Here is a 27,857-nt window from a genome sequence, read left to right on the forward strand (position 1 = left end):
ACAAAGAGTCTGCCCCCTAACTTTATGATTGATAAGTATTCTTATCATTGCAGGGCAATGACTTCGCTCTCAGCACGAGGAGCCTGGCACTAGTAGTTTTTGATAAGCTCTGGGTGTTTAAAAATACTGCATTTTGTGGCTGTCTAGCATGTTAGATAATGAACAATAAATCCCTCAACACTAAAGAACCCCCATTCCTTTAAAGTGGTACTTTAGAGAACTACCTAACCCCCAAATTGAGCCCAACAATAACAATCTAACCCTTTAAATTAACCCAAAGCTAGCCTAACCACTATTTCACTTTCCTATTTTGCAAAGTAACCGTATCGTAACCTGGGAACATCTGATCTGATGACAAGCAATTCCACACCAAAAGTGTGCAGCACCAAAAAGCCAGTACCAAAAGAACCAAATATGAATGCAAGGCATCGTTGACCCTCTTGTGTTCAAAAAGGGAAATAATCCCCAATGTGCACTGGTGACATCACCTCTAGAGGGTAAAAGTATTTACCTACGTCCACTGACAGATATGCAAGGACCATCATTGTGACAGGGAGTTAATGTAGCAGTGCATGAGATCAAGTATCTTAAAGCCAAAACAATTCCATAGGAGGATAGCGAAAACAAATACTTCACTTGCACCTAGTCACAGATGTTATATATAAATGAAAGTTTGGAATGTTACAGTGTAGCACTGGAATGTAACTACTGTAAATGTAACCTAAATGCTATTTATTTTACTGTTGTAGGGTTATTGGGTTTTTAATAAAGACTAAAGCATATGTGTTTAATTTCATGTTTTGGAATTATAGGCATTTTTATTGTGTATATAGCATTAAAATTATGTTAATTATGACCCACTACAGATATTTGTACAGTATATTATAATTGTGACATATGTCACTTAAAATATAACAGTTAAAATTCCCTTTCACTGAATGGGTAAATAGTGGAAAGGATGAAGTGGGGAAATATCGTTTTTCTTAATAATTATGGATAAACAATGTTCTATTTGTGTACTAAAATGTAACTGAATAGGCAAAATACTTTCTGGATTAAAATAATAAATGGATTTCTGTTGTGGACACAGGTTGCCACCATTCCTATAATATTAACATTTCATGCAAATTAACCTCTAAAACACAGCCAAACCGATTATCTAAAAATCTTCACTTTATTATATACAAATATAAAATGTATAAATGTAAGCCATAAAAACATAGCATAGGCTGTATGACAGGTTCCAAAACATGCCTGGCTGAATGATATTATATTTTCCATATGTGGTAATCCCACTCTAACCCAGATTGGGTTTATACCATGTAACCACTCTATATGTGATCATCTAGAAGTCCATTTACTAGGTAACCCAGCTCATTTAAAAGTTTTCTTTTCTTATTCTTCCTCAGGGGTGAGGGTATACCATACTGAAATAAACTATTTCCAGATTGACTATCAAAGATTGTGCTAAAATGCCAGAGTTGTCCCAACAGAGGTCAATTTTCATGGAATTTTAACACTTCCTGATCACTGTAGCTCAACTCCACTCTTCAAAGTACTCATGGATGATGTCAATGAGGACACAGCTCAACAACCTGCCAACTGATCACTGCTCAAATTTAAATTGAAAAACACTGTGACAGTAAAAATGCAGGTGCTTTATAAGTGTATTGTTTTCAGGAGGTCAATAGGATGACTCTTAAAGTTTTCCATGGCTGTTACCAGCTCACAACTGCTTATTCTCCATATACCTCTAATGAAAATGATGTGAACAGATACCTGGTTAGTTAGCAGATTTAATGCATTTAGAGTTATTAATAAAGTATTTAGTGGGTATGGCTCACAGAAAATGAAAGCCAACTTCTTAAACGTCTGTCAATGGACCTGCAGGAGATCAGATTAGTACTTGCTTGATGCCTGCTGTTGTTTGTGGCTACATTATGGACATGCAGTGAGAAAACACCTGTATCATTTAGCAGTAAAAGCCCCAATCCACAGCACTGCAATTGGGATTTCAGAATTTACCTATAGACAAGTGAAATCCAATGCAGTTTATGCCACTATACTATACACAGAATATATTACAAACATTTTGTATAGGAACTAACCGCTATTGATTGTTTCCACTTTTTATGGATCGCTTCAGCCAATTTAAGGTCTATAGGAACCAAACAATCCTCAATAGTTAGAGAGCCTGCAAGGAATAAGACAGAGTTACAAATCACAAGTAAAGCACACCTACAAATTAGTGATAAACATAATGCTGGGTAGCAGGAGGGTTGTACCTGGGTTTTCTAGTGGTTAGGGTTTTATATTTCTTGCAAATATTAAGTCCTGTGTACTCCCATGGTATTTGCATTTTGATAGCAGGAAAGACAAGCTCATCTTTCATTCACTATCATTACACTCTGAAAACCTCCTATGGAACCATAACCAATAGCAGTGCCCAGTGAAAATGTGGGCAGGTCTGAACATCACTACGTCTCTTCCAAAACAGAGCAAACTTTTCATGGGAAAAAGGCAACCCCTAAGTGTGTGATTTGATGAACACTAGATCTGGGTTATGTGGATTCAATTACAAGTTTGCCTGCCTGGAGAGATACATTACCTGCAATCCAAGGAACTGGGCATTTGGACTACTGTGCATAACTGCATTGTACTGCACTGCATTGCCACCAGAAAAGGTGATATTTAGTAGCTTTCATCCAAATGATAGTTGTGTATATGTGTATATATATATATATACAGTCATGGCCGAAATTGTTGGCACCCTTGATATTTCTCCAGGAAATCATGTATTTCTCACGAAACGTATTGCATTAACACATGTTTTGCTATACACATGTTTATTCCCTTTGTGTGTATTGGGACAAAACAAAAAAAGGGAGGAAAGAAAGCAAATTCGACATAATGTCACACAAACCTCCAAAAATGGGCTGGACAAAAGTATTGGCACCCTTTCACAACTGCGGATAAATAAGAATGTTACAAGCATGTGATGCTCCTGTAAACTCACCTGGGGCAAGTAACAGGTGTGGGCAATATAGAAATCACACCTGAAAGCAGATAAAAAGGAGAGACGTTCACTTAACCTTTGCATTGTGTGTCTGTCTGTGCCACACTAAGCATGGACAACAGAAAGAGGAGACGAGAACTGTCTGAGGACCTGAGAACCAAAATTGTGGCAAAATATCAACAATCTCAAGGTTACAAGTCCATCTCCAGAGAACTAGATTTGCCTTTGTCCACAGTGCGCAACATTATCAAGAAGTTTGCAACCCATGGCACTGTAGCTAATCTCCCTGGTCGTGGACGGATGAGGAAAATTGATGAAAGATTGCAACGCAGAATAGTCCGGATGGTGGATAAGCAGCCCCAAACATGTTCCAAAGACATTCAAGCTGTCCTGCAGGCTCAGGGAGCATCAGTGTCAGCGCGAACAATCCGTCGACATTTAAATGAAATGAAACGCTATGGCAGGAGACCCAGGAGGACCCCACTGCTGACACAGAGACATAAAAAAGCAAGACTACAGTTTGCCAAAATGTACTTGAGTAAGCCAAAAGCCTTCTGGGAAAACGTCTTGTGGACAGATGAGACCAAGATAGAGCTTTTCGGTAAAGCACATCATTCTACTGTTTACCGAAAACGGAATGAGGCCTACAAAGAACAAAACACAGTACCTACGGTAAAATATGGTGGAGGTTCAATGATGTTTTGGGGTTGTTTTGCTGCCTCTGGCACTGGGTGCCTTGACTGTGTGCAAGGCATCATGAAATCTGAGGATTACCAAAGGATTTTGGGTCGCACTGTAGGGCCCAGTGTCAGAAAGCTGGGTTTGCGTCCAAGATCCTGGGTCTTCCAGCAGGACAATGACCCCAAACATACGTCAAAAAGCACTCAGAAATGGATGGCAAAGAAGCGCTGGAGAGTTCTGAAGTGGCCAGCAATGAGCCCAGATCTAAATCCCATTGAACACCTGTGGAGAGATCTTAAAATTGCTGTTGGGAAAAGGTGTCCTTCCAATAAGAGAGACCTGGAGCTGTTTGCAAAGGAAGAGTGGTCCAAAATTCCGGGTGAGAGGTGTCAGAAGCTTATTGATGGTTATAGGAAGCGACTGATTTCAGTTATGTTTTCCAAAGGGTGTGCAACCAAATATTAAGTTAAGGGTGCCAATACTTTTGTCCAGCCCATTTTTGGGGTTTTGTGTGACATTATGTCATATTTGCTTTTCTGCCTCTGTTTTATATTTGTTCCAATACATACAAAGGGAATAAACATGTGTATAGCAAAACATGTGTTAATGCAATACCTTTTTTGTGTGAAATACTTGATTTTCAGGAAAAATATCAAGGGTGCCAACAATTTCGGCCATGACTGTATATATATATATATATATACACACACATATATACACACACACACACACACAGGCTTATCTTTCTTTGCTCACACTGGGTGAAAGGAGCAACACATAAATGAAAAAGTATAGAGTTAGCTTCCTATATACAGTGGGGCAAAAAAGTATTTAGTCAGCCACCAATTGTGCAAGTTCTCCCATTTAAAAAGATGATAGAGGCCTGTAATTGGCATCATAAGTAGACCTCAACTATGAGAGACAAAATGAGTAAAAAAATCCAGACAATCACATTGGCTGATTTGGAAAGAATTTATTTGCAAATTATGGTGGAAAATAAGTATTTGGTCAATATCAAAAGTTCATCTCAATACTTTGTTATATATCCTTTGTTGGCAATGATAGAGCTGAAACGTTTCCTGTAAGTCTTCACAAGGTTGGCACACACTGTTGCTGGTATGTTGGCCCATTCCTCCATGCAGATCTCCTCTAGAGCAGTGATGTTTTGGGGCTGTCGCTGGGCAACACGGACTTTCAACTCCCTTTACAGGTTTTCTATGGGGTTGAGATCTGGAGACTGGCTAGGCCACTCCAGGACCTTGAAATGCTTCTTATGAAGCCACTCCTTCATTGCCCGGGCGGTAGGTTTAGGATCATTGTCATGTTGGAAGACCCAGCCAAGTTTCATCTTCAATGCCCTTGCTGATGGAAGGAGGTTTGCATTTAAAATCTCACGATACATGGCCCCATTCATTCTGTCCTGTACATGGATCTGTTGTCCTGGTCCCTTTGCGGAGAAACAGCCCCAAAGCATGATGTTGCCACCCCCATGCTTCACAGTAGGTATGGTGTTCTTTGGATGCAACTCAGCATTCTCTCTCCTCCAAACACGACAAGTTGTGTTTCTACCAAACAGTTCTATTTTGGTTTCATCTGACCATATGACATTCTGCCAATCCTCTTCTGGATCATCCAAATGCTCTCTAGCAAACCTCAGACGGGCCCGGACGTGTACTGGCTTAAGCAGGGGGACACGTCTGGCACTGCAGGATCTGAGTCCCTGGTGGCGTAGTGTGTTACTGATGGTAGCCTTTGTTACGTTGGTCCCAGCCCTCTGCAGGTCATTCACGAGGTCCCCCCATGTGGTCCTGGGATTTTTGCTCACCGTTCTTGTGATCATTTTGACCCCACGGGGTGAGATCTTGCGTGGAGCCCCAGATCGAGGGAGATTATCAGTGGTCTTGTATGGCTTCCATTTTCTAATTATTGCTCCCAGAGTTGATTTGTTCACACCAAGCTGCTTGCCTATTGCAGATTCAGTCTTCCCAGCCTGGTGCAAGTCTACAATTTTGTTTCTGGTGTCCTTCGACAGCTCTTTGGTCTTCACTATAGTGGAGTTTGGAGTGTGACTGTTTGAGGTTTTGGACAGGTGTCTTTTATACTGATAAGTGCCATTGATACAGGTAATAAGTGCAGGACAGAGGAGCCTCTTAAAGAAGAAGGTACAGGCCTGTGAGAGCCAGAAATCTTGCTTGTTTGTAGGTGACCAAATACTTATTTTCCACCATAATTTGCAAATACATTTTTTCCAAATCAGCCAATGTGATTGTCTGGATTTTTTTTCTCATTTTGTCTCTCATAGTTGAGGTCTACCTATGATGCCAATTACAGGCCTCTCTCATCTTTTTAAGTGGGAGAACTTGCACAATTGGTGGCTGACTAAATACTTTTTTGCCCCACTGTATTTGGACACAGGCACAATTTTAGTTTTTTTCAGGTATTGACCAAAACATATTCAAGCTATAGTTATATAATAGATATGGTCTGAAAGTGCACACTCTCAGGTTTAATTTGAGGGTATGTACATCCAAATTGGAGGAAGGGTTTAGGAATTACAGCTCTTAAGATTAGCCATCCCCCCTTTTTCAAGGGACCAAAAGTAATTGGACAATTGAATATAATCATAAATAAAATGTTGATTTTTAATATTTTGTTGAGAATCATTTACTGGCAATGACTGCCTGAAGTCTTGAACCCATGGAAATTACCAAAGACTGGGTTTCCTCCTTTCTGATGCTTTGCCAGGCTCTAACTTTAGCTGTATTCAGTTGTTCTTTGTTTGTGGGTCATTCTGCCTTTAGTTTTGCCTTCAGCAAATGAAATGCATGCTCAATTGTGTTGAGATCAGGTGATTGACTCGGCCATTGCAGAATATTCCACTTCTTTTCCTTCAAAAGCTCCTGGGTTGCTTTTGCAGTTTGTTTTGGGTCATTGTCCATCTGTACTGTGAAGTACCGTCCAATCAACTTTGCTGCATTTGGCTGAATCTGGGCTGACAGTATATTTCTAAACACTGCAGTGCGTTCTTCTTTCCTCAGAATGTACCAAACTGTTGATTTGGCCACTCCTAATGTTACTGCTATCTCTCTGATGGATTGTTTTGTTTTTGAAGCGTTACAATGGCCTGTTTCACTTGCATGGACAGCTCCTTTGAACGCATGATGTAGGTTCACAGCAATAGATTCCAAATGCAAATACCACACTTAGAATTAACTCCAGACCTTTTACCTGCTTAATTGATGAAGAAATAACAAAGATGTAGCCCACACCTGGCCATGAAACAGCTTTTGATTCAATTGTCCAATTACTTTTGGTCCCTTGAAAAAGGGATGATGGCTACTCTTAAGAGCTGTAATTCCTAAACCCTTCCTCCAATTTGTATGTACATACTCTCAAATTAAACCTGAGAGTGTGCACTTTTAGCCCATATCCATTATATAACTATAGATTGAATATGTTTTGGTGAATACCTGAACAAAACTAAAATTGAGTCCAAATATTTATGGTCGTAACTGTATGCTACCGGGGAGCAAGGAATTGTAATGTCAAACAATTTAGCTTTAAGCTTATTTATACTGGATGAAAAGCAAAAACATGGACTTTGTGTCATTCACAAGCAATAAATATAAAAGTCTCTTAGCAGTCCCACCTGCTTACAATGACAATATACAATTTTGTAGGGTCATAGAAACCTTTTGTCCTTTAACCGCTAGCCTACAGGGCACTTATACCCCCCTCCTGCCCAGGCCAATTTCCAGCTTTCAGTGCTGTTGCACTTTAAATGAAAATTGCGACATTGTACACATATGAAATTTTTATCATTTTTTTGTGACAGATAGAGTTTTATTTTGGTGGTATTTAATCACCTCTGGGTTTTTTTTATTTTTTTCTTAAACCAAAAACCACTGAAAAGTTTGGAAAAAAAACGTTTTTCTTAGTTTTTGTTATAAAATTTTTAAATAAGTGATTTTTCTCCTTCACTGATGTGCGCTAATGAGGCTGCAGTGATGGGCACTGATAGGCTGCACTGATGAGGAGGCACTGGTAGGTGGCACTGATGGGCATTGACAGGCATCACTGATGGGCACTGAAAGGCAGCACTGATACATGGCACTGTTAGGCGGCACTGATGGGTGACACTGAAAGGCAGCTCAGATGGGCACTGATATGCGGCATTGATGTGCACTGGTAGGCACTGATATGTGGCATTGATGGGGCACTGGCACGAGGCACTGATGGACAGGTGGCGCTGCTGGGGCTACACTGATCGTCAGGGCACACGGATCATCAGTGGCCTGATGATCAGTGTACATGTCCCCTCCGCGGAAAGCCGATTACTGGCTCTCCTCTCAAGCTGTCAGCGTGACAGCTCGAGAGGAGAGAAATGCCGATAACTAGCATTTCCCTGTTTACATGTGATCAGCTGTGATTTGACACAGCTGATCACATGACCGAGCCGACATCTTTGGCTCTTTCCGTGATCGGTGATCTGCTGTGGCTGAGGGACACAGCGCACCACCGATCACTGCGCTGCGTGATCCCGGAGCCGCGCATGCGTGGTGAGAATGGGAGGACGTCATATGACGTCCTCCCAGAACGAGAGAACCACCTTGCGTCCATCATATTACTATATGGCGGGTGGGAGGTGGTTAAATATGACTTATATTTATAGTATATTTCCTGCTCCTAATGCTCCCAATATGTACTCTCTCTGTTCTTCCACTATGTTCTCTCTCTGTATTAGCAACTTTCAACTCCATTCAATGGATACCCAAACAGCAACCTCCTCCAGATCATAAGTACACTATGCCTTTAAAAGCACTCTCCAATCTTCAATACAGTGCAATACTGTAGGCTGGGAATGAGGAATAAATGTTTTAAAACATAAAGAACTATACAGTCTTCTTTTAACATGTGTACTGCGGAGTGGGAGGTGAAGATTGGAAAGTGCTTTTAAAGGCATAGTGTACTTATGATCTGGAGTAGATTTCTGTTTGGGAGTCCATTAAAAAGAAAAGTTGCTAACGCAAAGAGAGAACATATTGGAAGCAGGATATATACATACAAGTCCAATTTAAAGGACAAAACCTTTGTAACGTGTATGGTCATTGTAAATAGGTGAGCAAGCACATTGAGTGTTTTTTTAGAAGAGCAATGAAGGACTACTAAGAGACTTTTTATTTATTTATTGCTTGTGAATCACACAATAGAGACTGGATGTTTTGATATTTTTATTTTTTGAAATCATTTGAACACATAGTATATGAAAAATAGTTTAAATATTTAGTGACAACATATGTATGGAGATTAATGAATAGGTATTTTTTTTTACAAGTGTTGCACCATATTTATACTTTATTTTGATTTATGCACTTATGATAAGGTGAAAAGGTAGTAGCGGCTGTACAGTAATAATGGTTCGAGAGATATAGTTATTCACAATAGCAGCTCAAAGGTCACATATCTATATAAGAACATGGACTTTAATAAAAGTCTATGGGCCACAATATTGATTATGATGTGATTATGTGGATATGATAACATCTTAAACATTGTAAAATAATTACGTGACAAAGGTATGATACACCATTCAAGCTTACTAATACATACATGAATGGAGATGTCACCATTCTTTATGGTCTAGAATAGTCTTCTTTCATGATGATGATGTCTGTACAATATTCAAAGCAGAACTCCAAAAATGTTGCTATTATTACCATCCCTAAAAAGTGTGGATTACAGATTTCTGCCAACAATGTATAGGCAGTTTTGAAGAGATGGGTTGTGAGTTTGCTTGTTTATAGTTTCAGGTAGTGGAGTTTTTAGTTTAAGATCAGGTAATGCTTAGAACCTCTTAGGTTTTTATTGACGCTTGCGTCATTAACAAGAATCGGTGAAAATTATGGGAATTTAAAAAACAATGATCATAGGTTCCAACCCCTCACTTCTGAAAACAAACAAAAACATAAAAAAAGTATTTTTTTTAACTTTTGCACCATACATTAAATATTTTAATAGGATTTGATAATTGACATAATTTACTTCTTTGTTAAAGCTGAATTTCAGGATAAGCAAGTATTGCCTAATACAAGAGGCAAGCGTATTCTTGTTTGCATCTTGTGCTTTGTGTATTTCTTCCAGATCTGTGCAGTTATCGAGTGTGATGTTTGCTGCTCTCTCTACTTGAAAAGTGTGAATAGTCTTGTATTCTCCCATCTTTCTCTGTGTAAGAGGGACTTTTTGGGTCTCTCTCACAGCTTTGCTCTCTGCAAAAGCTATGTGCAGCATAGAGATGTCACTGCTACTTTTTTCAAGGTAATGACAGGTAGCACAGTGGCTAAATGGTTAGCACTTCCGCCTGGCAGTACTAGGGTCGTTGGTTCAAATCCCAACCACAGCATCACCTGCCTGGAGTTTCCATGTTCTCCCTGTGCCTGCATGGGTTTCCTATGGGTACTCCGGTTTCCTATGGGTACTCCGGTTTCCTCCCACACTCCAAAGACATGCTGGCAGGTTAATTAGCTCCTGTCTAAATTGGCCCTAATATGTGTATGTATGAATTTGAGTTAGGGACTTTAGATTGTACGCCCCTTGAGAGTTAGGGACCGATGTGAATGTATAATATATATGTAAAGCACTGTGTAAATTGACAGCACTATACAAGTACCTGTAATAATAATGATATCAGGGTTAGCAAAGGCATTTGGTGCACACAAAGTGGATTCATATCTTATGTCACCAACTACTGCCTAGCTCTCACAATAACAAATAAAGTGGAACTAAATTGCAAGGGAAAACAATGGTAGCAGGTAGGTATTTATAGTAGTAACTGAGACTCTTCCCATGCATGGCAGCAGATATTTACATATTGCACAAGTATAGTTCAGTGTACATCCTGAATACATTGGAATTATTGGCTGCACAAACAGTAATGTGGTGGATGAAATCCTTTACTGGAATCCTTTACATGCAGTCTATGATATATGATAAGACCATGACAGCTCCAAGACAGGAGGAGCAGTAGATGTGTTTCACACAAACATGTGGAATTTCATCCACCACATTGCTGTTTGTGTGGCCAACCATTCTGTTTTTCCATTGCATCTGCGATCACGGATCGGGCCAGCACCTGCGTGTCTGTGGAGGGGTTATGCAGGTTCGGCACTCACCTGGAACGGATCTTTTGCTCTTGCATGGGAATTATGCCATCCTGGCCCAGCAAATCAATGCAGCCAAAAACTACAGACCCAGGAGAAGATGGAAGCACCAGTAAGGGAGCTAAGAAACAGAGTTTAGATGTTGTAGCCCTGGAAGAATTTCACTGGCAGGAAAGTCTGCCATAATGTACAAATATACTGTAAGTATATTTATAGCAATTTATTTAGTAGTATAGTTTAATGACCTTTCATACACTTTGACCTACCCCTGAAATTAAACCTTACAAGAAATTCTCCACTGGAGAAGTTTGAAAGCTGCCTCAGATGACCTCCACTTCTGAAAATACTAGTTGTCTGTCACACTAATCAACTGGCTTCAGTACTCTGAGACCGTAAGATAGAACTCAGGCCACAATCTAAACATGCCCATACATTGGTCGCATTTTGATCAGTGTGTGGGCTTCCCTGATCGATAGAAGTCCATTGTTTAATAGGACTTTTGTTAATAGGACATGCTGGAAACATTTCTATCAATCAGCAGATGCAGCCAATGAGTGGCTGATTGGTATATTTTGAAAGCAGCAGGTGCCACTGTCAGAATACAATGTTGCGGCAAGTAATGGGATTGGGGATGCCTCCATTCACATTTTTTTGAGTGGATGGAGGATTAAAAAAAAAAAAAAATGCATGGCCAGCTTGACTTTCCTTATATGCATGCTTGTTCCAGATCATTTTCCTAAAATATTAAAGCTTTAGACAGCCATGCAGATAAAATGTTCAGAAGAATGTTAGTAATGACAAGCTGCAATGAGTTTTCAGAGACACCATCAGGCTGTTTTAAATTAAGCAGGGGCAGTATAAAACACATAATGAAAAGTAAATGACAACAAGACAACTGATATTCCCTCCTAATGGTCACTGCAGGTGGTCAAACCTAAGAAGTCGTATGCAAAGAACTTACTGCCAGAATGCCCCAGAAAACACTGTATAATCCCCCAGAAAACACTGGATAATCAACCCACCAGCCTTTTCCCCAGTTTTGGGTGGACAGACCATCAATTTTTCACCCTGGCTTCCACCAAACATGAGTTTTAAATATGCCTGAGTGTGAATGGATAATGTCATGTTGGATAATGGCAATTATGAAACAAATTATGGGTCTATGTCTGTTTATATCAGTGCACAGTAGGATATGATCTTATTTAACTGAAATAAAATGAAATTTTACTGAATGAGAAAATAGCTGCCAAAATCTCTGTCTGTAAACATACCTGGATCGATTCCAACAGGGCCAAACAATTCAATGAGCTGGGAGGCAAGTTCTGGAGGTAAGGACAATTCTAAATAGTCAAATTTTAGGGACTCCTTCGGTTGTAATGAAGAGTTATTTTGTGATTTATCTGCTTCTACAAAAACAGGTAACACATCCTTAATTTCTTGATCTTTGCACACATCTGTTAGAATAACACCTTGACTGTCTCCATTTTCATATAGCACTCCATCATGAGCAGGATTAATTTCCTGAGTAATGTCTTTCTTGATGGTTTTCTCATTCACGATATTATTGGTTTCGATATCTATATTAAGAGTTGGATCTTGAGAATTAAACTGCCCCCCTTCCAAACTGGAGGACCACATTATATGGGCTTCAATAGTATCAGGTACTGTGGCTTGGCAAGGTTGAACACTGTCCAGTATCATGCAGTTAGTAATTTCATTGACTTCAGCAGATGATAAAACATTGCCATTCTTTAACTCTTCAGCAACTACTAGGGATACAGTATTAACAAGAGTACAGTTTTCTAATGCAATGCCACTGCTGTCTTCAATAATGTTGTCATCCACGTTCAAGCTTGCAGACTGTTCTTCAGTTAATTCAGTATTATCAGTTGGTAGAGAGCCATCTGGGTGAATACTGTCTTCCTCTAACTGACAATCGGTTTCTACATGTTCACAGTTTTTTTCTACATGTTTTAACCATTCGTCTTGATCATATTCATCTTTATATAATTTTTCTCCAGAATCAAGAAGCAAATTTGTTGCCCATTCCAGATCTTTATTGCACCTTTCAAAAAGGTCTTTCAGCACATCAAAAGAAAGGGACCTAAACAATTTACAAAGAATTTGCAGACTATCTTCTTCTTGTAGATTAACGATCTCATCTTCTTCTACAAACGTACTTTTGTGATGCATCATTCTATAAGGTATATTTTCTTGAGAATATTCATTATTATCTAATGACTTTGATTTAAATCGATCAACTTTTCCTGTAAGAACCTTTAAGGACTCAAAGACTTCCATTTTTTTCTTCTCTACTCTCCATGCTATTGCAAACTCATGAGGTTCAGTCTGAGTACATGTACTGATTACAGCACTACTTTGGTCTACACCATCTATCATTTCACTTGAAATCAATGTTCCATCAGTTCTGAAGGAGCTGGAGCAACTATTACTAAAGGTTAGAGCCAACTTACACTTTCTACAACTGCGCTTGCCTGGTCTCATCATAAATTCCATATCTGCTGTAACAATTGAAATATCTGGACTTTTATCCTTTACACTAATATGTGGGTCTTTCTGTAGACCTTCAGAAGACTTAACTCCAGATTCATCGATGTGTTCTTTATTTTCATTGTCATTGTAGTAGAAAATTGGGTGTAATTGATTGTCCATGATTTGTAAATCTATTCCATCAAAATTACTTACTACAGACGATTTTGTTTCCAAGTTGATCTTTACTGTGGTTTCATCTTCCTTTGGAGCAAGCTCATTGAAATCCATTTGCTCCACATTGCAGTCTTCCTTTTTTTCTTCTTCAGCAGGGTGCTGAACAGACTTGGCCTTTTTTCGGTTTCTTGGTGCTCTCTGACTTAAAGTATGTTCCAAAGGCCAGTCCCCAACAAAACTTAATAACTCTGGTCTTTCACCCAGTGATGAATTACAACCAACATCTGAATTATCTTCTTTGCCTGTAATTACTTCCTGTACACATATTTCAGTGGATACATTTTCAACACTGTAAATATCCTCTAGGCACTGAACCTTATCTGAACATTTCTCGGGTTCATCATCTTTATACTTTAAATTTTGTTTCACAGATTTTATTATATTCAGTGAGATTTCAGGACCATTTCTTCCTTCATCTGAGACAAGGCTTTTATCTGCACTGACTGCTGCTACATTTGTGTCAGAAGGATTTTTGGCTTCTGTTGTAGAAAAATGTGCTTCTTTAACCAAGTTATTGCTGCGCATAAAGATTTAAAAAAAAAAAAAAAAAAACACAAAAAAAATTATTTAGACTAATAACACGTGTTAGAAAAGCAGCAAATTATAACTAACTGAAAACAAAAAAAAATATGGTATACTATATGATTCTGGTAACTTAAATAAAATCTGTAATTCAAATACAAAAACTGCTGAAACCTCCTGTCACAGTCAAACTGCTGAGACACCCAGATAATGTCAGAGCCAGCCCCTAGGACATGGCTTTGACACATTCCTAATGGTCCATCACTATGATGCACAGCCTAACTGACCAATAGAAATGTTAATCAGCGGAAGGGTGCTATATAAAAGTGCCAAAGCAATGTCTGCCAGAAAAGACCAAGATTTGGCTGTGACAAGTGCCTGCATTTGATTGAGATTTTATAAATATATATATGTATACACACACACATACACATAGTGTGTGTCTGCAGGTCAGGCTGTTCAGTAAACATGACAGTTACAGAAGGTAATAGAATAAACTACAGCATTGCCTTGGATCACCTTTAATTCATCTGGTTTAAATCACTTTTGTTGCAACTTCTGAAGCACCACTGGGAGGTTTATGATTTGTACTGAACTGTCACTTTTGCTGGACAACTTTGTTTGCAGATAAATATGTATAAATACAGGTTACAAGAAAAAAAAATTTCTGTACTAAGTACTATCATTACATTAGTTACATAAAAGAATGCAACGCTTCTCACAACAGTGGCTTTTCAATGAACAATCAGTGTTATAGAACTGCACAGTAATGGTTTTGTATAAAAACATACCCATTTCCTTCATCTGATTTTAGCTGACGTATACCAGCACTCTCAGGCTCCTTTGCACGTGACAGATTTAATATAGAGTTCACAGTAACACGTTCAAAATTTTCTAGCATTTTCATGATCTTCTCCTTCTTTATACCATGAATGTTACGTCTTGAAATAAAGATGTATAAACAAAGTTAAACATAAGTAAGATAACGTGTATATGTAAAAGACATTAATTTGGTGGTATATATATTTAGAACTAGTTTAATATTCTAAACTAAATATTTATCTTCACAAAATAGTTTAAAATTATATTAAGAAAGCAAAAGTGTAAAATTCTGATCTTCAAGAACAATTAAAAAGTTCAAATTTTAAAGTTAAAACATATCATTACTTGTAGTTATAATGGCTGCTCCCCACATCAAAAATCAATGACAGACAACAAGGATGCCTGTGATAAGAATCATCTTGAGACTCTTCACAGCTATGTGTTTTGGGGTGGTGTGTTGTAAATGCGTTTTACATATGTTACCATATATCCTTCTGCAATGTGTGTTTTGTGCAAAGCCACATCAAAGACGCAGCAAACAAGACTTTTTACAATGCACTACACTGAAAATGTGCAGAAGCAACTAACTAATAAACCTGGCCCATCTGGTCTTCTCGGCAAGCAGCATATGGCTGCATAGACACTGGGGATTATTTACTAAAGCTGGAGAGTGCAAAATCAGCTCACTTCTGCATAGAAACCAATCAGCTTCCAGGTTTTATTGCCAAAGCTTAACTGAACAAGGTGAGGTTAGAAGCTGATTGGTTTCTATGCAGAAGTGAGCCTAATTTTGCACGCTCCAGCTTTAGTAAATACACCCCAGTGTGTCTATACCTGTAAAAGTATTTAATTATCTGTGCAATCAATGTTGTGTCTTCATCAGTAACATATGCATGTTACCCTGTAGAGGGAGATTCAATTTTCCACTGCTGCAATATCTTTTGGTATGGTATCCACCTCATATTTAGAAACACAACTGGACTTTACCAGAACTCTATCTGCTTTCTAAACACTTCCACCACCAACTCCTGTTGCTTGAAAGGACCCAATCAGTTGAATTATGGAGAGACTGTATATAAAAATTTGAATCACTCAGCCCTTCTACTCTGAGTAACAAATTTTACCTTGGGTTAAGGGGATGATGGAACAACATAATGGCTATGTATTAAAATGCATTTTAGCACTAAAAGGAAGACTTTTACTTTTGTCTGTAGCATTTCTATAAACAATGACATATATTTGGGTAAACCTATAAATATCTGCAGAAAAATATTGTTCTTTTTTCCATAGCTACCTGGACAGACACATAAATCCGATCTAAATTTCCTCATTTTTTGCCAACTGCCATTTACAGATACTTTCAGTTTGTTTACAATTTTGCCAAAGCCTGGAAGGTAACCGTTCACACCATACGTGCAGAAAAACTAGTGGAAACTGATGAGCAGATTTCACTTGCAGAGACATCAGTTTTTATGCGCACTTCAATGAGTTTTATACTTGTTGCAGATTCCTGCACATAAAACAATCTGCAGGTGATACCAGTGTTGTGGTGTGAACAGGGCACATAGAGAACAACTGATGTTTCTGTGCCCTTGTAGAACACGTGCAGAATAACTGACGTCCCTACACCATGGTGTGACCGAGCCTTTTCTCACTGCATAACCTCTTCATAAAATGTGACCAATATCATCTGAATATAAGGACTTTAATTAAAGGGCCAGTGCACTCAAACATCAGTAAATGTGGACTGATTTTTTATATCTGCAGGGGACACCAACACCAAGATCTCACTGTCACACTTTCCAACTATGTTCCCCTCCACTTTGAAGTTTCCATCCTCCTGCTACAGGGGTGTTTCCACCATTTTTCCTCCTGTTTTTCTATACTATATCACAAATTAAAAAAAAATTGTAAAGTGGGAAGCCCTCAGAATAACCCAGATATGCAGATCTGTAAAATGTTCTCACTACTCGAGTCCCTGAAAGATCTAAATGAAGGCTGCAAGGTGTAACTCTGCAATAGCTAATGAAAATGAACTTTTCTTGGGTAGACTGACCCACTGTGACAGTGGCAGAAATGCATACATGGTCCTGCTAGCCTTTCACTCTACTCCTTAGAAGCCCAGGTTTCACAAGCTATGTTGTAAATCAATATCATTGTTTGTTCTTATCCAGCAATTTATAGTAACTCCTAATTGCTCAAGGTTTACCAATTCTCCAGATGAAAGATTTTTATAGGATTGATCTCAAAGTCAGTTAAGAAAAAGTTGATCAACCACTCAGGGAATGAAAAATTAATTGCAAACCTATTCATTGAAATGTCTCACACATTCTAGGCAATGTTATGAATTACGGAACAGGCCTACTCTAGGAGGGCAATCATTTACTGTATATATTCAAGTATAAGAATCTGTTAAGTGCAAATCAAGAACTTGTTCTCACATGAGTAACTGCTACTAGAAAAAATATCAATACGTGAAGCTCAGGTCTGTTTACTTCAATAATAATTTGAGGTGGCCATACATGATTTGAAGTGGATGAAGAGATCCCTTATCCTCAGTACCTGCCCATCCTTTAAAACCACCACAATGTTAATTTGGAAGCCATTTTATAAACACTTTCCTACAAGTTTGAAATTACTATACAGACACTTTAGAGGGAAGACATATACACCCAATGAGCATTTGATTGTGGCATCAATCATTAAACTGGAGCAAATTTAAACTGTGTGGCCACCTTCAGTGAGACAAAGGAGAATCACCACAATGATGATAAATCTTCTAGTCTGAATGTTGCTCTGTGGGGAATTCCAGGAGTCTGACATCAAGACACAGACTTGGGTCCTTACAATAGCTGCATTTACAAATACGTTTAAATGAAAGGAGAACCTGTTGATGCACGCTCTGCACTTTAGTTCCTAGGTCTCTATACACATGGTGTGGCCATTAAGATGGGGTTTTAATTCCCCTGTAAGATTTTGTATTTTATTTTATATAGAATGAAAATTGTACTGCAAAAACATACCAAGAAGGGCTTAAACACCCCAGATTTCCAGGCAGTTGGGAACAGAGTGAAAAATAATTTCAGGTACATTTTGCTGTAGAAGTATCCAAGATGTGTAAGGAGCTAGGAACAGACACAGTCCATAATGCTACATCTATATCACTTTTTGGTAGAAAACCCCTGTAATTTTCTCAAATGATTGTATGTATGCATGAGCTAGTGTTAACATTTCTACCTTAAGTTCAGCTTATAGAAAAAGGTGGTAATAATAACACATTATGAGAATAATTTATAATTTGTACTAGTACCTTTCTAGCTCTTTAGGTTTATATTTCCACCATGTTTCTGGTTCTCGAAATGTTACTTTATATTTGTGTTTCATGGCCTAGTAACAAAAAATGTCAAATACATTGATATACAGAAATATGCAAATACAAATAGTTTTATAAATGTTGTATCATAAGCATGTTAGTTTTCAGTACATAAAAGAGTGGCACTCAGTAACATTTAAAGTTCAAAAATAATAAACAGTTTTTCTAAAATGAGATATTCAGTGAATTTAGCAAGTACTCTGTCTAAATACCAAGTCTAATATCTATTTTATTTCTCTATGATGTTACCTTCCCACTTCGTGGCCACATTTGCAAAATTAAACGTAAACATCAGTATGCCAGTCTATGCTTGTCAGTTTTGGGTGGAAGCTTACTACTTGCCTACTGGTAATTTAGAGGAACCATGACCATACCAGCTGACATACCCGCTCTGTACAATTTTCACTTAGCTTTATTCTGAGCAATGAAAGCATACTCTATCTGCTAAACTCTATGCAAAAAATAGGTTAAAGTAAAACTTGATCACACTGCATGTAAATAACCCGCGGAGCCGATCCTCTGCATGACAACACAAAGGGGCACTGTGATAGAATGGGGATCACACTGCATAGGGGAACCGTAATAACAGTGGTCCCCCACAGTGCAGAGCACCCCCCGTAATCACAGCTCCCCACCACAGTGCCCCCCCCCAACCACAGTGCCCCCTCCCACTCTCCACTTGTCCTGCACAGTCCCTCCTCTGGCAGGGCAGAGGCAGGACTAAGTCCCTCCAGAGTCTCCTGTCGACAATGCCACCCCACCAGCAGGGGGTGTGAGGTGCTGCAAACCTGGATCACATCAACAAGTGAGTGAACACCCGCTTGTCAATATGAAAAGACTGCTTTCTGTGCAGATCTCCAGCTTGCTCCACTCCGCAGACAGGACGACACCGCCAGAGGGGCAGGAGAGTCGGGAGAAGAGACACAGTCATTTTGCACAGCGGGAGGCAAGTGGCAACAGCAGCCCGTGTCAGCCTTGTCTGGACTATGGCCCACCTCCTGCCGTGCAGCTCGGTCACCAACAAGCCAGTCTTGTCAGAACATGCGGCCCAGTGTGCCCTATGGCCAGTCCAGGCCAGGTGCCCTGGTGAAAGGCCCCTTAAAGTCAGTCATAACAGAATGGCTTGAGAAGCTGAATGCAGATGGACAGCCTAAGCAGTCTCCTCCTTTTTATGTTCAGTAGTATGCAGTGCACATCATTGACACTAGGTATGATTAGGTGTGCACAAATGTTGGTGAAATAATGCATGACTAAAAACATCTAGTAACAAAAACAAAAAGAAAAAACAGGAAGTCAGACACCTAGTGCATTACCAAGTGATTCATTTGAATAAAATCCAGTAAGTACAAAGTGCATACTCACAAAAGTAGAAGAGGAAAGGACATTAAAACACAAATCACCACAGTGTGGAAACCACATATAAACATGCAACCCTGCCAAGCTGATGCACTTCGGGGGTGTACCCCTTCTTCAGAGCTGAGCTTTTCTCTTCTACTTTTGTGAATATGCATTTGACACTTATTGGATTTTATTTAAAAAAAAAAAAATATCACTGTTAATGCACTAGGTGCCTGCACCTTCCTGATTTTTCTATTTGTAGTTGCTATGGGATCTCTCTATCCAAGGAGGGCAGCACTAGCTAGGCATTTCCATTGGAAACCTTAGCCATTCATTTCTGGTCCCCCTTTGGCAGTGACTACATTCTGAGCACTGGGAGTGACTGCCTATGTTTTGTTGGTGTACATCTAGCAAATATCCATGGAAATACATTGCCTTAAAATTTTCCACATTTTGTCATGTTACGACCAAAAACGTAAATGTATTTTATTGAGATTTTATGTGATAGACCAACACAAAGTGACACATAATTGGGAAGTGGAAGGAAAATGATAAATGGTTTTCAACATTTTTTACAAATATGTGAAAAGTGTGGTGTGCATTTGTATTCAGTCCCCCTGAGTCAATACTTTGTAGAATCACCTATCGCAGCAATTACAGCTGAAAGTCTTTTTGGCTATGTCACTACCAGCTTTGCACATCTAGAGAGTGAAATTTTGCCCATTCTTCTTTGTAAAATAGCTCAAGTTCTGTCAGATTGAATAGAGAGCATCTGTGAACAGCAATTCTCAAGGTGAACCTCCGCCCCAGTCTCAAGTCTTTTGCAGACTCTAACAGGTTTTCTTCTAAGATTGCCCTGTATTTCCCTGTCCCTGCTGAAAAAAAGCATCCCCACAACATGATGCTGCCACCACCCTATTTCACAATGGTGATGGTGTGTTTAGTTTGATGTGCAGTGTTCGTTTTCTGCCACACATAACATTTTGGTTTTAGGCCAAAAAGTTCAATTTTGGTCTATCTGACCAGAGCACCTTCTTCCACATGTTTGCTGTTTCCCCACATGGCTTCTCGCAAACTGCAAATGGAACTTATTATGGCTTTCTTTAAAAATGGCTTTTTCTTGCCACTCTTCCACAAAGGCCAGATTTGTGGAGTGCACAACTAAATAGTTGTCCTGTGGACAGATTGTCCCACATGAGCTGTGGATCTCTGCAGTTCCTCCAGAGTTACCATGGACCTCTTGGCTGCTTCTCTGATTAATACTCTCCTGGCCTGTCAATTTAGGTGGACGGCCATGTATTAATAGGTTTGCAGTTGTGCCATACTCTTTCCATTTTCGAATGATGGATTGAACAGTGCCCTGTGAGATGTTCAAAGCTTGGAATATTTTTTTTATAACCTAACTCTGCTTTAAACATCTACACAACTTTATGCCTGACCTGTCTGGTGTGTTCATTGGCCTTAATCATGCTGTTTTTTCACTAATGTTCCCTAACAAACCTCTGAGGGCTTCATTTATACCGAGATTAAATTACACACAGGTGGGCTCTATTTACTAATTAGGTGACTTCTGAAGGCAATTGGTTCCACTAGATTTTAGTTAGGGGTATCAGAGTAAAGGGGGCTGACAACAAATGCACCCCACACTTTTCAGATATTTATTTGTAAAAAAATTTTGAAAACCACATCATCACATGAAAGTGCTAAAAATGTCCATGATTTTGTCCTTTGGAGTATTAACTATCAAGTGCCTTGCCCCAAAAGTCATTTAACAATCAAAGTGCATGAGCTTGTTCTCATTATACTGTAGATCCCAGATTTAGCACAGCTTTTACAACTTATGAAATCTGTGTGTGCCTTATCTATCAAGGTCTTTAACCACTTGATCTCCGGAAGGTTTTACCCCTTCATGGCTAAGACATTTTTTGCTATTCAGCACTATGTTACTGTAACTGGCAAGTGCTCGGTCATGCAACACTGCACTTAAATGGACTTTTTATAATTTTTTCACACAAATAGTGCTTTTGGTGCAATTTAATCACCACTGGGTTTTTTATTTTTTGCTGGGAAAATAATAAATGTATATAATTTAGTCTATGTGAAAGTTACAGAGTCTACAAACTATGGTATATATATTTGACAATTGAGCCATCCTGATGTACTGGCAGCCTATCTTATTTCTTGAAGCCCTAAAATGGCAGGACACTACATATACCCCCCAGATTACCTCTTTTTGGAAAGTAGACAGCCCACGGTATTTAGTAAAATGCACGGTGAGCTTTCTAAAGTTGTAATTTTGTTTGTCACAATTTTTTAGAAAATGAAGAAATTCAACAAATATTTTTTTCACAATTTTTTTACATACTGTGATTGCTTATAGCAGTGATGATCACTGCTATAAGCAATCCTTTTCACTATCATGAATGACTTTCATTCATGACAGCTTACTATTAGTTATCACATGGTACAAGGCTGCTCTGAATTGCCTTATACCATGTTATAGTGGTGGACCAAACACAGCACAATAGTGAGCAAGCTGTTCATGAATAAAATCCATTCATGACAGTTTGTTTACATTGTTATTATGTGATCGCTATGATTGGTCACAATGATCACATGATACCCTGGCCACTCAGAGCAGCCGGGTACCAAGCACACCGTGAGCCATGAACTGGGCACTCTGAGCCTCTGTGTCCAGGGGACACAGCAGTCACGGGATCACACCATGCGCTCCAGGGGGCGTGCTACTACGCATGCCCAAGCGAACGTACAGGTATTGTGCTATGTCTGTACACGCAGCCAGCCTGCAGTAAGAGTACTGTGGGCAGGATGGCAAGTGGTTAAGATTGGTCTGTGAACCCTTCAACAACCAATAATATTTAAAGGTAAATAAAGCTTGATAAGGGTTAAAGTATAACTACAGTCAGGTCCATAAATATTGGGACATTGACACAATTCTAACATTTTTGGCTCTTTACACCACCACAATGGATTTGAAATGAAACGAACAAGATGTGCGTTAACTGCAGACTGTCAACTTTAATTTGAGGGTATTTACATCCAAATCAGGTGAACGGTGAAGGAATTACAACAGTTTGCATATGTGCCTCCCACTTGTTTAAAGAACCAAAAGTAATGGGACAGAATAATAATCATAAGTCAAACTTTCACTTTTTAATACTTGGTTGCAAATCCTTTGCAGTCAATTACAGCCTGAAGTCTGGAACGCATAGACATCACCAGAAGCTGGGTTTCATCCCTGGTGATGCTCTGCCAGGCCTCTATTGCAACTGTCTTCAGTTCCTGCTTGTTCTTGGGGCATTTCCCCTTCAGTTTTGTCTTCAGCAAGTGAAATGCATGCTCAATCGGATTCAGGTCAGGTGATTGACTTGGCCATTGCATAACATTCCACTTCTTTCCCTTAAAAAACTGTTTGGTTGCATTTTCAGTATGATATGGGTCATTGTCCATCTGCACTGTGAAGTGGCGTCCAATGAGTTCTGAAGCATTTGGCTGAATATGAGCAGATAATATTGCCCGAAACACTTCAGAATTCATCCTGCTGCTTTTGTCACCAGTCACATCATCAATAAACACAAGAGAACCAGTTCCATTGGCAGCCATACATGCCCACGCCATGACACTACCACCACCATGCTTCACTGATGAGGTGGTATGCTTAGGATCATGAGCAGTTCCTTTCCTTCTCCATACTCTTCTCTTCCCATCACTCTGGTACAAGTTGATCTTGGTCTCATCAGTCCATAGGATGTTGTTCCAGAACTGTGAAGGCTTTTTTAGATGTCGTTTGGCAAACTCTAATCTGGCCTTCCTGTTTTTGAGGCTCACCAATGGTTTACATCTTGTGATGAACCCTCTGTATTCACCCTGGTGAAGTCTTCTTCTGATTGTTGACTTTGACACACATACACCTACCTCCTGGATAGTGTTCTTGATCTGGCCAACTGTTGTGAAGGGTGTTTTCTTCACCAGGGAAAGAATTCTTCTGTCATCCACCACAGTTGTTTTCCGTGGTCTTCCGGGTCTTTTGGTGTTGCTGAGCTCACCTATGCGTTCCTTCTTTATAAGAATGTTCCAAACAGTTGTTTTGGCCATGCCTAATGTTTTTGCTATCTCTCTGATGGGTTTGTTTTGTTTTTTCAGCCTAATGATGGCTTGCTTCATAGTGACAGCTCTTTGGATCTCATCTTGAGAGTTGACAGCAACAGATTCCATATGCAAATAACACACTTAAAATGAATTCTGGACCTTTTATCTGCTCATTGTAATTGGGATAATGAGGGAATAACACACACCTGGCCATGGACCAGCTGAGAAGCCAATTGTCCCATTACTTTTGGTCCCTTAACAAGTGGGAGGCACATATGCAAACTGCTGTAATTCCTACACCGTTCACCTGATTTGGATGTAAATACCCTCAAATGAAAGCTGACAGTCTGCAGTTACAGCACATCTTGTTTGTTTCATTTCAAATTCATTGTGGTGGTGTATAGAGCCAAAAATTTTAGAATTGTGTCGATGTCCCAATATTTATGGACCTGACTGTAAATGCAATTTTTTTTTAGTTTTGGATAGGAGTAGAGAGGGATTAGACTATCTGTCAGGTTTTATTTCTGTCTCTATCCCTGTTAGGAAGATTCACCCTATTGATCATGTTTGCCATTATTATCAAATGTGAAGTTTAGAAAATCCCAAATTTTGTGATATCTCCAGAACAGGAATGGAGAATAAATCTTCTATACGAGACGTTAGTTCTGGTGACAACCAGGGATTCCCCTCACTGTGTTCTGTATAGGAGACAGGAAGTGAAGGGAAATCTCCCAAAGGGTTATAACCCTCACTTTTTTTTTTTTTAAGATAAGTAAACGGTTTTGCCTTTAGTTCTACTTTAATAATCACTTCTGGTGCTTCTAAGTGCTTGTTACACAAATGGCAAAAGGGAAGCCTGACTTATTTGTACTCATTATCTCTATGTGGTAGTTGCTCGGTATTTACAAACAAGTGTAATTATACAGCTATGAACAAAAAACACTGGCACAATATGAATAAAATAAAGCAAAAAAAAAAAAATTAGGGACGTAACAATTGACAAAACATTGGCAAATCTGAACATATCTATTTAAAAATGTTTTGTAGGCATTTTGCATAACACAATTATATTCCAAACTGTACAATGTCAAACTGTTCTGACCATAGAGATGTATGGCTTCATTTCCCATCCATGTAAGTTGGTATTGTCTATTATAATCGGTGAGACATTCTTCTCAAAAGCATCTTTAGCTGAAACAAAGGTGATATTATAAATGCGTGTTTTCGTGGTAGTGCATAAATTAAAGTCAACTAGCAAATTGAAAAACTCAACAGCAACAATGGAATAACAAAGCAAATCTTATCTTTTGAAAAAAATATATAGAAAACAAACCAGCCTGTGCAAAATGATCACCTTTCAGCTTACCTGACATTAAAAGAGTATTCCATTTAAAAATAAATGATGACTGCAACAGAAGAAATTCTAGAATTCAAAGGGAACCTGTACTTTATTATTTTACAAGAGATAATGTAATAGCCTTTACTTACCTTCCAGTTGCTTCCTGCCCACACCCAGTTTGTACAATCAAAGTCTAGTGTGAGTTTTAGCTCAGTCAACCCCACCCCACATAAATTACAGCATTCAGGTCAAGTGACTGGCCGCTCATACACCAAGCATTGTGCGGGGAAGCACAGAGTGCGTCACATGTTGCCCCAACCCCGGACGTAATAGGTATTTCTTTGGACTATGGAGGTGGAGAAAGTCTGATTTAAGTGATGGTTTACAGTAGCTCTTGTAAAGTGAACTGGAACATTTATGGTAAAGGACAAGTTTACGTCATTGTTCTAAAAGATTGCCTTTCTGTCGCCATCTATAATCAGGAATTATTGTGCGTATATGTCAGATACTGAGGCATTTTGGCATTCTTAAATAGTAACTTACGCTCCCAGCAAGAAAACTGTTTTACCTTTCAAATCTTTACTATTTGTTCACCAACTAAAATCTATCTCTGGAAGTACTTTCTGATCCCTCTGATGGAAACTATATTGTATTGTACGTTAGTACGTATATTTGTCAGGATTGTAAAGTTTATCCAAAATCAAATTTTCCTGCTTGCCATACCATATATTCATGTTTGTACTTCATAAACAGACTGCTGATTCTCTTTTTAGGGCCTCTCTATATCAGACTAGGATTTTACTAGTGGACCAACTATTTTCCTTAATTTATCTGGTCTTTACTAGAGATACATTGCAAGAATGCAGAAGTGGTCTATTATGTTACCAATGGCTTTGTAGGTATGATAGTCTAATAGTGTTAGAGATTTTCTCTGGATTAAAAACTGAAATGCCCCTGGGCCTAATGGCTTCTCTGCCATATTCTGTAAAAACACACTGACTAAAAAGGAGAAGTACAGCCAAAGATCGCTTGGCTGTACTTCTGTGAATCACTGGAGTGCAGTTCGTTCTGCGCTCCCATGACCCATTTCCAGCTGACAGCAGGCTAAAGTCCGCTGTCAGCTGATGTCACTCAGCCGGTTCAGGTTGGGGAAAGATTCTGACTTTAAAGTCAGGATCTACCCAGATCCCTGGACCGGCAGCTAGCTCAGCATCTCAGCAGCAGGGAAGATCAGCTGCAGGGAGACCACAAGCAATAATGCCTGCCTTATTTGGGCAAAGCTTCCAGAGTTCGGTTTTTCTTTAATTCTATTACTAAACATAGCCTTTTTCATTCTCAGTTTAACTTGTCCAAGTTTTTCCAAAAAGAAGAAATCTGGAAATAACTATTCATATCAAAATTGTCCCTGTAACAAACGCCCACTATTTCTTCAGTAGATCATCTCTATCTCGTGAAAACCCTTGTAGACACTCTTGACAATTCCACTGGTGCTTGCAGTGGATTCATGTACCTGTCACAGACAGGTAAATTAATCTGTCAGTGCTCAACAGTGCTCTGAAGTGTCAATACTGGATATTCCTTCCTCAGTGCGCACCCTCCCTCCAGCCACTGTACCCATCACACCAAAAGGGGCATGGTCAAGGACATTTGTAGTAAGAGGGGGGGGAGCCTGATGGCAAACTGAGAAACTACATCCCCATCAGGTATGCCTGGTTGTTGATTGACAGTGCAAGGCAATGGACAGATCCATAGACACTTTTCAATCCAATAGTAGCTTTTGAATCTGCCCACTGCTGTGTGCTATCAATCAACAGCCAGGTGGAACTTATGGGAAACTAGTCTCTTAGTTCACCATACAGTATTTGGTTAATGACTGTCCCTGGTCCCTTTGTTTACATTTGGCTTTCGGCCTAATAGACTGGTATGAGAATGCAAAACATATCTGGGGTGAACAGTGCCCACTGACAAAGGCCCTAAAATTGCTGGCTCTGAAAGGAAGTTCTGAGCCCAATGGCGAAGAATGCATTTCGAATTTTGTTGGGCATAGTTTCACACAATGACCCAAAAACTGCATGTAGTGTTCAAGCAATATAAAATTATCCATTTCAATGGGTTACCCTGGTGTGCATACTGGCTGAGTAACAGCAGCATGGGCCAGGCAAAGAGATAAACACAAATATAGATTGTTAATTCCGCAAGCACGACCTGAGCAAAATGTAGCTGACCATGCAAGTAGCCAAAGATTTGTACCCATAGTAAAAAAACAAAACAAAAAGTAAACAAAAACATTTCAGAGAGAAGGAAACAATTTTCATAAAGAATAGCAGATACAGTATTTCTATATTTTGACTAAACATAAAATGACAAAAATTGGTGATTTATGAAAAATCGAAAAGCTCATAAAAAATAACCAAATTCCTTGTTTCATTTTTGCAGAATATGAAAGATGACATCTTGCTGGGGGAATGGCTTCACTTGTGCTTTTGGCTTCATTACTTCACTTTTCAAAAAGCAGACTCATCAAAATAATATTTTTTACTACTCAAGTACATTTAGTTCAGTTCCTCATGTAAGAATATTGTAAATTATATAGTGCTGCTTTAAACCCTATTTCCATACCTCGCTTTTGATTCCAATCGTGAGCCTCACTCAGGCAGTTTTTATCATACTGGTATTGGCCATTTTGATCAAAGTAATCATCAGTGCTTAGAATAACTCCAGTTGGGTGCTGCTCCAATAACATTCTAAAAGAGGGACAACATGCCACGTTAT

At 39.1% G+C, this 27,857-nt stretch overlaps 1 protein-coding gene across 1 annotated transcript in view; it reads right to left on the reverse strand.

Moving 5' to 3' along the window:
* N4BP2 (NEDD4 binding protein 2) overlaps positions 1 to 27,857 on the reverse strand; it is a 121,307-nt gene that overhangs the window by 37,630 nt on the left and 55,820 nt on the right. Inside the window, exons 5-10 of the mRNA XM_089654026.1 lie at positions 27,705 to 27,829; positions 24,849 to 24,937; positions 18,236 to 18,312; positions 14,895 to 15,044; positions 12,126 to 14,098; positions 2,109 to 2,194 (exon numbers count right to left, since the gene is read on the reverse strand). Of these exons, the coding sequence (XP_089510152.1) occupies positions 2,109 to 2,194; positions 12,126 to 14,098; positions 14,895 to 15,044; positions 18,236 to 18,312; positions 24,849 to 24,937; positions 27,705 to 27,829 (2,500 nt within the window). The remainder of the gene's footprint in view (positions 1 to 2,108; positions 2,195 to 12,125; positions 14,099 to 14,894; positions 15,045 to 18,235; positions 18,313 to 24,848; positions 24,938 to 27,704; positions 27,830 to 27,857) is intronic.

Source organism: Staurois parvus, unplaced genomic scaffold (genome assembly GCF_062004578.1).
Source record: "Staurois parvus isolate SC_StPar_1 unplaced genomic scaffold, SC_StPar_1.0 ptg000734l, whole genome shotgun sequence".
In the NCBI taxonomy this organism is placed as follows: Eukaryota; Metazoa; Chordata; class Amphibia; order Anura; family Ranidae; genus Staurois; species Staurois parvus.